The sequence below is a fragment of the Pseudorca crassidens genome, chromosome 1 (genome assembly GCF_039906515.1).
Source record: "Pseudorca crassidens isolate mPseCra1 chromosome 1, mPseCra1.hap1, whole genome shotgun sequence".
NCBI classification, from domain to species: domain Eukaryota; kingdom Metazoa; phylum Chordata; class Mammalia; order Artiodactyla; family Delphinidae; genus Pseudorca; species Pseudorca crassidens.
In genome coordinates this window covers 93,895,438-93,910,111 of record NC_090296.1, presented here as the reverse complement: position 1 = coordinate 93,910,111, position 14,674 = coordinate 93,895,438, and the positions used below count along the sequence as shown (strand labels likewise).

Sequence of the window (14,674 nt, the reverse complement as noted above, 5' to 3'; positions counted from 1 at the left end):
TCTCTCTTCCCTCAGAAACTCCAGTTATACATATATTAGATTGCTTGATATTTTCCACAAGTCACTGAGGCCCTGTTTCATTTTTATTTAATTAAAATAATTTTTCCCATTTATTAGATTAGATCATTTGTATTGATCTGTCTTCAGGTTCACTAACACTTATTTCTGCAATCTCCAATGCTGTTTTGCCCATCCAGTAGGAAGTAGATGCCCCAAACTAAATTTAGAAGACTGTATCATCAAATACTAATGTATTTATACTATTTTAATTCTATGGTGAAGGTATTAATTTACTGATATCCTAAAATCAAAAAGATTAATTTTCATACTCTGAGTTCATTTATTTTCGTATGGTTTTTCATTGACTAATTTTTTAAAAGGTCTTTTTAAAATTTTATTACTTTTTTCCTTTAGGTGTTTTTGTGGTCGCTTGGTCAAGCAACATGCTTGTTTTACTGCAAGTCTTGCCATGAAATACTCAGATGTGAAATTGGGTGACCATTTTAATCAGACATTAGAAGAGTGGTCTGTGGAAAAACATACAGAACAGAGCCCAACGGATGCTTATGGAGTCATAAATTTTCAAGGGGGTTCTCATTCCTACAGAGCTAAGGTATGTCATGTATTTGAGTTTCTTCATTTACCTTATTACCTAATAATGTACGTTTATTACCTGACAATAATATTGTGTCAGAAAATTAGTTTCAATCATTTCCTTATTTATTTTGAAGTTCTTTGTATAGGTACATATATGAATATAGAATTGTTATATCTTGTTGAATTGAACCTTTTTTTTTAGTTTAGTCTACTATCTCACTTTTTCTTTTCTTTTTGGTCTTTTGGATTAAGTATTTTTTTATTAAGCTTTCCTTCTTTATAGCATTTTATTTATACATTGTTTTTCTATTCTTTAGATTAATCTTATAATAAATACTATAAAACGCATTTATAACTTGTTACTATTATAAATTAGTACTTTTACCACTTCCTGGACAATGCAAGAAACTTTAGAATACTTGTGACTACATTTTTTTCCCTCATGACTAATGTGCTCTTGTTGGCATGAATTTTATTTCTTCGTGTATTAAACTTCCAAATCATAATTATTATTCATTAAGATGTATCAACATATTATCCCGTAGATTGTTCCACCTGCCTCCCTCCCTGCCTTGATTTGATAAGCAGTGCCAAATGCTGGGCCTGTCTCTCCATTTTTTCTATTCTCTTGGATCCTGATCCCACAAGTTGTCACTGCTTTGGTAGCTCACTGATAGCTTAACAACAGGTGTTATTTATCTAGTTTCTAGTTTCTTTAGTTCCCAGGGGCAGTTAGTCGAAAACAACCTAGTCCATCATTGTTGGAAATGGAATTCCTCATTTATTACTAACATAATCTTTTTTTAAAAAAAATTAACTTTAGATTATTTTCCAAACACTACTTAATGTACCCAAGTATAATAATGAGTTAAACAGAACTAATGCAGAAAGACTTAGTACAGAACAAATCTTATTACAAATCATTCTTAACGGATTCTGGAGTCTTCTCAGTTTTATATAATTCTGATATTTTGGGATAATTTTCCTTGGTGTTTGATCTCTATTTGTAAAGGAATTGGCAATATGTTGTTTTGCAAAGAACCTTTATTAGAGATGATTAAAAGTGTTTTTCTGGGCTTCCGTGGTGGCACAGTGGTTGAGAGTCCGCCTGCCGTTGCAGGGGACACGGGTTTGTGCCCCGGTCCGGGAAGATCCCACATGCCGCAGAGCGCCTAGGCCCATGAGCCATGGCCGCTGAGCCTGCGCGTCCGGAGCCTGTGCTCCGCAACGGGAGAGGCCACAACAGTGAGAGGCCTGTGTACCGCAAAAAAAAAAGTGTTTTTCTTCCAACATCTGAATATTTTAGATTTCTTACGAGCTAAGTCATAGGTGCTTTAGATAAAGAAAATGAATTACAGTAGTCATAGCAAGTAAATTTTGTGATGTCACCTACCAGAAAGATCCTTTTTTTAATCTTTCAAACCAGAGGAACTTACTCCACAGATATGATAGCTTATTTTCTTATAGAATGATTTTTCAAAAATTAAAGTGGTGATTCCATCTGAACACCTTGAAATACTGAGCAAAATTTATTATTTTCAGCAATTTGTGAGTCAAATCCACAGTTACTTCCAGTGAAGGAAACAATCATCTGTATTAAAAAAATCTGTGTTACTTTACTGCATAGTCACAATTCTGATCAATGGATTAGATCATTGATCAAACTTTCAAACAGATAATTCAGTATTTGCCTCTCATAGTTGCAAGAGTTGTAGAAGTCTCCATGTTTTCACCATTCTTCTCTTATTTTCCCTTTTCCCATCATCATACCTATCCTTAACACTTCTCACTCAATGCATACTTACAGTTAAACAAGGCAATGAGTACTGTGGATAAATTTGTAAATCAGATGAATGGTAATTAAGTTTATATAAACAGAAAGGGTAAAAAATTTACGTCTTGGTTTAAAAATTACAGTGCCACTACTTCTGTAGCTCTTATGGAATGATTTTCCAACTTTAAAATCGTTTGCTATTGCTTATTCCTAGAAGTGTAAATATATTGCAAGTAGCCTGTGAAATCTATTTTATAATAATCTGATCCAAACAAAATTTTTCTTAAGTCATATAATGTTGCATTTTGAAACCTATGAATATTCAATTGTTAATTATTGTTTTAAAATCTTTTTTATTAGTATGTGAGGCTATCATATGACACCAAACCTGAAGTCATTCTACAACTTCTGCTTAAAGAATGGCAAATGGAATTACCCAAACTTGTTATCTCTGTACACGGTGGCATGCAGAAATTTGAGCTTCACCCACGAATCAAGCAGTTGCTTGGAAAGGGTCTTATTAAAGCTGCAGTTACAACTGGAGCCTGGATTTTAACAGGAGGAGTAAACACAGGTAATGTGATTATACCAATTTTATTTGATGTGCTTGTAAATTCTTCATAATATCAATTAGATATTTGAAAAGTCAACACTGAATATAAATATATTCAATTCTTCTGTTAAATAATCTACTTCCTAAGTATAAATGCTAACTGAAAAAGTATTTGGTTTTCATTTATTCTTTTAAAAGAATAATATGCTTTATCATTCACTTTTTTTTAATTAAGACTTTATTTATTTATTTATTTCTGGCCATGCTGTGCGGCTTGTGGGATCTTAGTTCCCGGACCAGGGATTGAATCCGGGACTCCCGTCCCTCCGTGAAAGCACCAAGTCCTAACCACTGGACCGCCAGGGAATCCCCAAGAATAATATGCTTTAGAGCAGGGGTTTGCAAACTGTGGCTCCATGCACCAAATCCAGCCTACTCCTTATTTTTGTAAATAAAGGTTTTTTGGAATGCAGCCACACTCATTTGTATCATACTTTTGTGCTACAAAAGCAGAGCTGAGTGGTCTGACAAAGACTGTATGCCCTGCAAAGCCTAAAATATTTACAATTTGGTCCTTTATAAGAAAGTTTGTTGACTCCCTACTGTAAAGTGAAGTGCTGTTCTTGTCTCTCTGTGACTACTGGTAAATTGAGAGAAGAATGGCAATTCATTGCCTAGACACTGGTAAGAAATAGCTTTTCAAATTAATTTTTAATGTACTATAATCTTTCATTCTAAGTCTTCCCTGTCAGATAGACAGGTTGGATATATTGAAGGCAAATTAATTTTAATATCCAAAGTAAAACATAGTTATTATTTAAATTAGCTTGGAAAAATCTAATTTGTTATCAGCAACTGTGTTTTGAACCTCATTGTGTGTCAGGCACTCTTCTGGCTGCTGAAAATATATCATTCCACAAAATAAAATATTTACCTTCGTGGAACTTATACTCTAGTGGGGAAGATGCAAACAACAAACATAACTAAATAGTGTATAATAAATTAGATGATAAGTGCTTTGGAGACACATGAAATACAGAGGAGGGATAGTGAGGGATGGTCGAGGGGACTTCATTGATAAGGTGACATTTGAGTAGAGATGTAAGGAAATGAAGTGAGCAAGATAAGAATAATGTGGGGCAGAGCATTTAAAGGAGAAGAGGCAAGTGTTGGAAGAATAGTAAGAAAGGTCCAGTGTAGCTTGACTGGAATGAGCAAGGAGTGCCAAATGATGAAATCAGAAAGTCATGGGTGAGTGGTGGTGGTGGTAGGCCTGGCGTGGGGTGGGGTGGTGAATAGCATGGGCAAGAGACAGATCATCATATAAGGCCTTGTAGGCCATCATAAGCACTATGACTTTTAATCGAATGAGAAGGGGAGATTTTAAACAGAGAGTTGACAAGAGCAAAGATCACTTGAATGATGGTTTAAAAATAGACTGTAAACAGGCAAGGCATCACTTGGAAGAACAGTGAAGGTGCTGTTTCCATAATCCATGTTAGGAATGAGATCTAATGCATTATAAAAATCAAATCGAGTGATGCACTGGTTTGCTAGGGCTGCTGTAATAAAATACCACAGACTTGGTGGCTTAAACAAAAGAAATTTATTTTCTCACAGTTCTGGAGACCCAAGATCAAGATGTTAGCAGGTTTGGTTCCTCCTGAGGCATCTCTTTGACTTTCAGATGGCTCTCTTCTCCCTGTGTCCTCCTGTGGCCTTCCCCCTGTGCATGTGCATCCCTGGTGTCTCTTTTTGTGTCCAAATTTCCCCTTCTTATAAGGACACCAGTCAGATTGGATTAGGGCCCACCCTAACAGCCTCATTTTCACATGATAACCTAAAGAACCTATTTCCAAATACAGTCACATTCTGAGGTACTGGGATTAGGATTGCAACATAGGAATTTTGGAGAGGTTACAGTTCAGTCCATAACAAGTGATAATGAGAAGTTGTGTGCTCTTTTGAATTATCTTTTCTACTTTCCTCCCAGTTTTGACTCAGTTGGAAAACTTTTGTAGTTTTTTGTGAGCATGTGTGCTTTGCTTATAGTCCTGAGCCATACTCTTCTTTTTTTTAAGATGATGTTTAGAGCAGTAACAAAAACTACAGTTAACATGAGGAATCTAAGAGAGGAGACTAGGCCTAACAACATGGTAAAAGTTAGTTTTATGTGTGTTTCAGGCAGTTGTAGTGATTTGACATTGTGGGGTTTTTTTTTCTTTTTTGTCCTTGTATTTTCTTTTGTAAGTTTGTCTTTTGGACCTTGTTGCCTTTTATCTAGTGTATGTAAAGAAAAATACCACCAATTGTAATGTTATTGAGCAAAGGATTCTTCTGAACACGGTAAAGACTTCCAAATAGAATGAATTAAATTTTGTATGAACAGGTGTGGCAAAACATGTTGGTGATGCCCTTAAAGAACATACTTCCAGATCATCTCGAAAGATTTGCACTATCGGAATAGCTCCGTGGGGAGTGATTGAAAACAGAAATGATCTTGTTGGGAGAGATGTAAGAGTGCTTTTTAAATTTTCTTACATTTAAACTTATGTATAAACAAAATTAGAGCAAGAATAATGCGAAGTCAACCTAAAATATTCATGATCATACCACGACCGTTTCGAAAACGCATTCATAGATACAAAAAGTAGTGTTAATACATTGTTTCTGCCTTCTTTTGTATAACTATTTCACACCGTTTCCATGTCATGCCAGTCTTTGTAATTAAATTTTTAATGGTGACATTCTATTAAGAATTAATTGTATTGTCTGTAAGAGTAGTAATCAAATACCGGTGTTTTATTCAAGTAGGTTAAAGACATGAATTGCTTATAGATATCTTTCAAGAGATTATTAAAAAGGAATTACTGAATTATAATGATCACTTTCAAGTGCAATTGAATTTCTGACATCAATTTTAAAGATTCTACTTATGACTGGAAAAATAACTATGACATTTGATTGCTTTTATTCAGTGTCCTTTATATATTTCACTTTATTCAGTAATAACTTAATAGTTTCTTCACATTGTTTGTTTATTTGCTTGTTTGCTGCTGTTTCCTTTGCATGGGATGATGAAATATGGTATATTCTGCAATGATAGCCGAAATACAATACTGTGGTTCAACCCATTATTGAATAATCTTCAGCTGCTTAAAAGCTCATGCTTTTTGATATATTCTTTTACATTTTCTATTTGTTGCTATGCATAAATAGAATCTTACCTCCTACTTGCCTTTACAGATTATTTCAAAATTTGTTTTTACTTTATATTAAATTTAATCCTGCCCACTAACTCTCAATGTTTGCTATTGTTTAGGTGGTTGCTCCTTACCAAACGTTATTGAACCCGCTGAGCAAATTGAATGTTCTGAATAATCTACATTCCCATTTCATATTGGTGGATGATGGCACTGTTGGAAAGTATGGGGCAGAAGTCAGACTGAGAAGAGAACTTGAAAAAACTATTAATCAGCAAAGAATTCATGCTAGTAAGGGAATTTATAAATTTTTTGTTGCTGAAATTATCCTGGGCTGTATTAATTGCCAGCAGCATTCTAAAAAACGTAGACTGTTCTTTAAGTGTTCATTTCCTTATGTAGCAGGATAACATACAAAACAACCATGAATGACTGACCTTACACAAAATAAGATCTAGGAAAGGAAGTCTGAGATTAAATAGGGTACTCAGATAACAAAGCCAAAGACACAGAGGTTCATTGGAAGCTTTGTTGCTATTGTAATCCCACTGCAGCTCAAGGAATTCAGAAATATTCTTAATGTATGACATATTCCAATACCCGACTTTGAAATTCAAGATTGAAGAGGAAAAATATACTTTATTGTGAAGTAAGAATCACCTTGCTTAAAGTTGATAACACGAGTAGGTATCACTCTTTGGTAGATAATGTCTTAAAAGTTGGTATTTTTGACACTGGTCTTCCTTTCTTTTTTTTTTTTTTACATCTTTATTGGAGTATAATTGCTTTACAATGGTGTGTTAGTTTCTGCTTTATAACAAAGTGAATCAGCCATACATATACATATGTTCCCATATCTCTTCCCTCTTGCGTCTCCCTCTCTCCCACCCTCCCCATCCCACCCCTCCAGGTGGTCACAAAGCACCAAGCTGATCCCCCTGTGCCATGCGGCTGCCCCCCACCAGCTATCTGCCTTACGTTTGGTAGTGTATATATGTCCATGCCTCTCTCTCGCTTTGTCACAGATTACCCTTCCCCCTCCCCATATCCTCAAGTCCATTCTCTAGTAGCTCTGTGTCTTTATTCCTGTCTTACCCCTAGGTCCTTCATGACATTTTTTTTCCCCTTAAATTCCATATATATGTGTTAGCATACGGTATTTGTCTTTCTCTTTCTGACTTACTTCACTCTGTATGACACACTCTAGGTCTATCCACCTCATTACAAATAGCTCAATTTCGTTTCTTTTTATGGCTGAGTAATATTCCATTGTATATATGTGCCACATCTTCTTTATCCATTCATCCGATGATGGACACTTAGGTTGTTTCCATCTCCTGGCTATTGTAAATAGAGCTGCAGTGAACATTTTGGTACATGACTCTTTTTGAATTATGGTTTTCTCAGGGTATATGCCCAGTAGTGGGATTGCTGGGGCATATGGTAGTTCTATTTTTAGTTTTTTAAGGAACCTCCATACTGTTCTCCATAGTGGCTGTACCAGTTGACATTCCCACCAGCAGTGCAAGAGGGTTCCCTTTTCTCCACACCCTCTCCAGCATTTATTGTTTCTAAATTTTTTTTTTCTTTTAAACATTTATAGTTTTTTTTTTAACATCTTTATTGGAGTATAATTGCTTTACAATGGTATGTTAGTTTCAGCTTCACAACAAAATGAATCAGTTATATATATACATATATTCCCATATCTCTTCCCGCTTGCGTCTCCCTCCCTCCCACCCTCCCTATCCCACCCCTCCAGGCGGTCACAAAGCACCGAGCTGATCTCCCTGTGCTATGCGGCTGCTTCCCACTAGCTATCTACCTTACGTTTGGTAGTGTATATATGTCCATGCCTCTTTATCGCTTTGTCACCGTTTACCCTTCCCCCTCCCCATAGTCTCAAGTCCATTCTCTAGTAAGTCTGTGTCTTTATTTCTGTTTCACCCCTAGGTTTTTCATGACATTTTTTTTTTTAAATTCCATATATATGTGTTAGCATACGGTATTTGTCTCTCTCTTTCTGACTTACTTCACTCTGTATGACAGACTCTAGTTCTATCCACCTCATTACAAATAGCTCAATTTCGTCTCTTTTTATGGCTGAGTAATATTCCATTGTATATATGTGCCACATCTTCTTTATCCATTCATCCGATGATGGACACTTAGGTTGTTTCCATCTCTGGGCTATTGTAAATAGAGCTGCAATGAACATTTTGGTACATGACTCTTTTTGAATTATGGTTTTCTCAGGGTATATGCCCAGTAGTGGGATTGCTCGGTCATATGGTAGTTCTATTTGTAGTTTTATAAGGAACCTCCATACTGTTCTCCATAGTGGCTGTACCAATTCACATTCCCATCAGCAGTGCAAGAAGGTTCCCTTTTCTCCACACCCTCTCCAGCATTTATTGTTTCTAAATTTTTTGATGATGGCCATTCTGACTGGTGTGAGATGATATCTCATTGTAGTTTTGATTTGTATTTCTCTAATGATTAATGATGTTGAGCATTCTTTCATGTGTTTATTGGCTGGCAGTCTGTATATCTTCTTTGGAGAAATGTCTGTTTAGGTCTTCTGCCCATTTTTGGATTGGGTTGTTTGTTTTTTTGTTATTGAGCTGCATGAGCTGCTTATAAATTTTGGAGATTAATCCTTTGTCATTTGCTTCGTTTGCAAATATTTTCTCCCATTCTGAGGGTTGTCTTTTGGTCTTGTTTATGGTTTCCTTTGCTGTGCAAAAGCTTTGAAGTTTCATAGGTCCCATTTATTTTTGTTTTTATTTCCATTTCTCTAGGAGGTGGGTCAAAAAGGATCTTGCTGTGATTTATGTCATAGAGTGTTCTGCCTATGTTTTCTTCTAAGAGTTTGATAGTTTCTGGCCTTACATTTAGGTCTTTAATCCATTTTGAGCTTATTTTTGTGTATGGTGTTAGGGAGTGATCTAATCTCAAACTTTTACATGTACCTGTCCAGCTTTCCCAGCACCACTTATTGAAGAGGCTGTCCTTCTCCACTGTACGTTCCTGCCTCCTTTATCAAAGATAAGGTGACCATATGTGTGTGGGTTTATCTCTGGGCTTTCTATCCTGTTCCATTGATCTATCTTTCTGTTTTTGTGCCAGTACCGTACTGTCTTGATTACTGTAGCTTTGTAGTATAGTCTGAAGTCAGGGAGCCTGATTCCTCCAGCTCCGTTTTTCATTCTCAAGATTGCTTTGGCTATTCAGGGTCTTTTGTGATTTCCATACAAATTATGAAATTTTTTGTTCTAGTTCTGTGAAAAATGCCAGTGGTAGTTTGATAGGGATTGCATTGAATCTGTAGATTGCTTTGGGTACTAGAGTCATTTTCGCAATGTTCATTCTTCCAATCCAAGAACATAGTATATCTGTCCGTCTATTTGTGTCATGTTTAATTTCTTTCATCGGTGTCTTATAATTTTCTGCATACAGGTCTTTTGTCTCCTTAGGTAGGTTTATTCCTCTATATTTTATTCTGTCTGTTGCAATGGTAAATGTGAGTGATTTCTTGATTTCACTTTCAGATTTTTCATCATTAGTGTATAGGAATGCCAGAGATTTCTGTGCATTAATTTTGTTTCCTACTACTTTACCAAATTCATTGATTAGCTCTAGTAGTTTTCTGGTAGCATCTTTAGGATTCTCTATGTATAGTGTCCTGTCATCTGCAAACAGTGACAGCTTTACTTCTTCTCTGATTTGGATTCTTTTTATTTCCTTTTCTTCTCTGATTGCTGTGGCTAAAACTTCCAAAACTGTGTTGAATAAGAGCAGTGAGAGTGGGCAACCTTGTCTTGTTCCTGATCTTAGTGGAAATGGTTTCAGTTTTTCACCATTGAGAATGATGTTGGCTGTGGGTTTGTCATATATGGCCTTTATTATGTGGAGGAAAGTTCCCTCTATGCCTACTTTCTGCAGGGTTTTTATCATAAATGGGTGTTGAATTTTGTCAAAGGCTTTCTCTGCATCTATTGAGATGATCATATGGTTTTTCTCCTTCAGTTTGTTAATATGGTGTATCACGTTGATTGATTTGCGTATATTGAAGAATCCTTGCATTCCTGGAATAAACCCCACTTGATCATGGTGTATGATCCTTTTAACGTGCTGTTGGATTCTGTTTGCTAGTATTTTGTTGAGGATTTTTACATCTATGTTCATCAGTGATATTGGCCTGTAGTTTTCTTTCTTTGTGACATCCTTGTCTGGTTTTGGTATCAGGGGATTGGTGGCCTCGTAAAATGAGTTTGGGAGTGTTCCTCCCTCTGCTATAGTTTGGAAGAGTTTGAGAAGGACAGGTGTTAGCTCTTCTCTAAATGTTTGATAGAATTCGCCTGTGAGGCCATCTGGTCCTGGGCTTTTGTTTGTTGGAAGATTTTTAATCACAGTTTCAATTTCAGTGCTTGTGATTGGTCTGTTCATATTTTCTATTTCTTCCTGATTCAGTCTTGGCATGTTGTGCATTTCTAAGAATTTGTCCATTTCTTCCAGCTTGTCCATTTTATTGGCATAGAGTTGCTTGTAGTAATCTCTCATGATCTTTTGTATTTCTGCAGTGTCAGTTGTTACTTCTCCTTTTTCATTTCTAATTCTATTGATTTGAGTCTTCTCCCTTTTTTTCTTGATGAGTCTGGCTAATGGTTTATCAATTTTGTTTATCTTCTCAATGAACCAGCTTTTAGTTTTATTGATCTTTGCTATCATTTCCTTCATTTCTTTTTCATTTATTTCTGCTCTGATCTTTATGATTTCTTTCCGTCTGCTAACTTTGGGTGTTTTTGTTCTTCTTTCTCTGATTGCTTTAGGTGCAAGGTTAGGTTGTTTATTCGAGATGTTTCCTGTTTCTTAAGGTGGGATTGTATTGCTATAAACTTCCCTCTTAGAACTGCTTTTGCTGCATCCCATAGGTTTTGGGTTGTCATGTCTCCATTGTCATTTGTTTCTAGGTGTTTTTAATTTCTCTTTGATTTCTTCAGTGATCACTTCGTTATTAAGTAGTGTATTGTTTAGCCTCCATGTGTTTGTATATTTTACAGATCTTTTCCTGGAATTGATATCTAGTCTCATAGCGTTGTGGTGGGAAAAGATACTTGATACAATTTCAATGTTCTTAAATTTACCAAGGCTTGATTTGTGACCCAAGATATGATCTATCCTGGAGAGTGTTCCATGAGCACTTGAGAAAAAGTGTATTCTGTTGTTTTTGGATGGAATGTCCTATAAATATCAATTAAGTCCATCGTGTTTAATGTATCATTTAAAGAATGTGTTTCCTTATTTATTTTCATTTTGGATGATCTGGCCATTGGTGAAAGTGGGGTGTTAAAGTTCCCTACTATGAATGTGTTACTGTCGATTTCCCCTTTTATGGCTGTTAGTATTTGCCTTATGTATTGAGGTGCTTGTATGTTGGGTGCATAAATATTTACAATTGTTATATCTTCTTCTTGGATCGATCCCTTGATCATTATGTAGTGTCCTTCTTTGTCTCTTCTAATAGTCTTTATTTTAAAGTCTATTTGGTCTGATATGGGAATTGCTACTCCAGCTCTCTTTTGGTTTCCACTTGCATGGAATATCTTTTTCCATCCTCTTACTTTCAGTCTGTATGTGTCTCTAGGTCTGAAGTGGATGTCTTGTAGACAGCATATAGATGGGTCTTGTATTTGTATCCATTCAGCCAATCTGTGTCTTTTGGTGGGAGCGTTTAGTCCATTTACATGTAAGGTAATTATCGATATGTATGTTCTTATTCCCATTTTCTTAATTGTTTTGGGTTCGTTATTGTAGGTCTTTTCCTTCTCTTGTGTTTTTTGCCTACAAAAGTTCCTTTAGCATTTGTTGTAAAGCTGGTTTGGTGGTGCTGAACTCTCTCAGCTTTTGCTTGTCTGTAAAGGTTTTAATTTCTCCATCAAATCTGAATGAGATCCTTGCTGGGTAGAGTATTCTTGGTTGCAGGTTTTTCTCCTTCATCACTTTAAATATGTCCTGCCACTCCCTTCTGGCTTGCAGAGTTTCTGCTGAAAGATCAGCTGTTAACCTTATGGGGATTCCCTTGTGTGTTTTTGTTGTTTTTCCCTTGCTGCTTTTAATATGTTTTCTTTGTGTTTATTTTTGACAGTTTGATTAATATGTGTCTTGGCGTGTTTCTCTTTGGATTTATCCTGTATGGGACTCTCTGTGCTTCCTGGACTTAACTATTTCCTTTCCCATGTTTGGGAAGTTTTCAGCTATAATCTCTTCAAATATTTTCTCAGTCCCTTTCTTTTTCTCTTCTTCTTCTGGGACCCCTATAATTTGAATGTTGGTGTGTTTAATGTTGTCCCAGAGGTTCTGAGATTGTCCTCAATTCTTTTCATTGTTTTTTCTTTATTCTGCTCTGCACTAGTTACTTCCACTATTTTATTTTCCAGGTCACTTATCCGTTCTTCTGCCTCAGTTATTCTGCTGTTGATCCCATCTAGAGTATTTTTCATTTCATTTACTGTGTTGTTCATTGCTGTTTGTTTCATCTTTAGTTCTTCTAGGTCCTTGTTAAATGTTTCTTGCATTTTGTCTATTTCCAAGATTTTGGATCATCTTTACTATCATTATTCTGAATGCTTTTTCAGGTAGACTGCCTATTTCCTCTTCATTTGTTAGGTCTGGTGGGTTTTTATCTTGTCCCTTCATCTGCGGTGTGTTTTTCTGTCTTCTCATTTTGCTTATCTTAATGTGTTTGGGGTCTCCTTTTTGCAGGCTGCAGGTTCGTAGTTCCCGTTGTTTTTGGTGTCTGTCCCCAGTGGCTAAGGTTGGTTCAGTGGGTTGTGTAGGGTTCCTCGTGGAGGGGACTAGTGTCTGTGTTCTGGTGGATGAGGCTGGTCTTGTCTTTCTGGTGGGCAGGTCCATGTCTGGTGGTGTGTTTTGGTGTGTCTGTGGACTTATTATGATTTTAGGTAGCCTCTCTGCTAATGGGTGGGGTTGTGTTCCTGTCTTGCTAGTTGTTTGTCATAGGGTGTCCCGCACTGTAGATTGCTGGTCATTGAGTGAAGCTGGGTGTTGGTGTTGAGATGGAGATCTTTGGGAGATTTTCGCCGTTTGATATTATGTGGAACTGGGAGGTCTCTTGTGGACCAGTGTCCTGAAGTTGACTCTCCCACCTCAGAGGCACAGCACTGACTCCTGGCTGCAGCAGCAAGAGCCTTTCATCCACATGGCTCAGAATAAAAGGGGGAAAAAGTAGAAAGAAAGAATTAGAAGAAAGAAAGAAAGAAAAGAAAGGAAGGAAGGAAGGAAAGAAGGGAGGGAAGGAGGAAGGAAGGAAGGAGGGATCGAGGGAAGGAAGGAGAAAAGAACGAAAGAAGATAAAGTAAGATAAAATAAAGTAAGATAAAATATAATAAAGTTATTAAAACAAAAAATATTAAGAAAAAATTAAGAAAAAAAACGGACGGATAGAACCCTAGGACAAATGGTGGAAGCAAAGCTATACAGACAAAATCTCACACAGAAGCATACACATACACACTGACAAAAAGTGGAAAAGGGGAAAAAATCATAAATGTTGCTCTCAAAGTCCACCTCCTCAATTTGGGATGATTCGTTGTCTATTCATGTATTCCATAGATGCAGGGTACATCACGTTGATTGTGGAGCTTTAATCCACTGCTTCTGAGGCTTCTGGGAGAGATTTCCCTTTCTCTTCTTTGTTCTCACAGCTCCCGGGGCTCTGCTTTGGATTTGGCCCCGCCTCTGCATGTAGGTCTGTTCTTCGCTCAGACGGGACGTGGTTAAAGGAGCAGCTGCTTCAGGGAGTTTGGCTCACTCAGCCCGGGGGGGGGGGTACGGAGTGCGGTGGGGGGGGTGGGTAGCTTGTGGCAGAGGCCGGCGTTACGTTGCACTAGACTGAGGTGCACCGTGCGTTCTCCTGGGGAAGTTGTCCCTGGATCCTGGGACCCTGGCAGTGGTGGGCTGCACAGGCTCCCTGGAAGGGGGTGTGTGGTTAGTGACCTGTGCTCGCACACACAGGCTTCTTGGTGGCGGCAGCAGCAGCCTTAGCATCTCTTGCCAGTCTCTGGGGTCCGCGCTGTTAGCTGCGGCTCGCGCCCATTCTCTGGAGCTCCTTTAAGCAGCGCTGTTAATCCCCTGTCCTTGCGCACCAGGAAACAAAGAGGGAAGAAAAAGTCTCTTGCCTCTTCGGCAGGTCCAGACTTTTCCCCGGACTCCCTCCCGGCTAGCCGTGGTGCACTAATCCCCTGCAGGCTGTGTTCTAGCCGCCAACTCCAGTCCTCTCCCTGCGCTCCGACTGAAGCCCGAGCCTCAGCTCCCAGCCCCACCCGCCCCGGCCGTTGAGCAGACAAGCCTCTCGGGCTGGTGAGTGCCGGTCGGCACCGATCCTCTGTGCGGGAATCTCCCCACTTTGCCCTCCGCACCCCTGTTGCTGTGCTTTCCTCCGCGGCCCTGAAGCTTTCCCCCTCCATCACCCACAGTCTCCGCCCGCGAAGGGGCTTCCTAGTGTGTGGAAACCTTTCCTCCTTCACA

The 14,674-nt window shown here is 37.9% G+C and overlaps 1 protein-coding gene across 4 annotated transcripts in view; it reads left to right on the top strand.

Moving 5' to 3' along the window:
• The window catches only part of TRPM7 (transient receptor potential cation channel subfamily M member 7), a 120,948-nt gene that overhangs the window by 30,896 nt on the left and 75,378 nt on the right, over positions 1–14,674 (top strand). For all 4 annotated transcript variants that reach the window (XM_067746824.1, XM_067746830.1, XM_067746819.1 and 1 more), the window contains exons 4-7: positions 415–613; positions 2,732–2,945; positions 5,314–5,438; positions 6,247–6,418. In XM_067746824.1, coding sequence (XP_067602925.1) covers positions 415–613; positions 2,732–2,945; positions 5,314–5,438; positions 6,247–6,418 — 710 coding nt within the window. The remainder of the gene's footprint in view (positions 1–414; positions 614–2,731; positions 2,946–5,313; positions 5,439–6,246; positions 6,419–14,674) is intronic.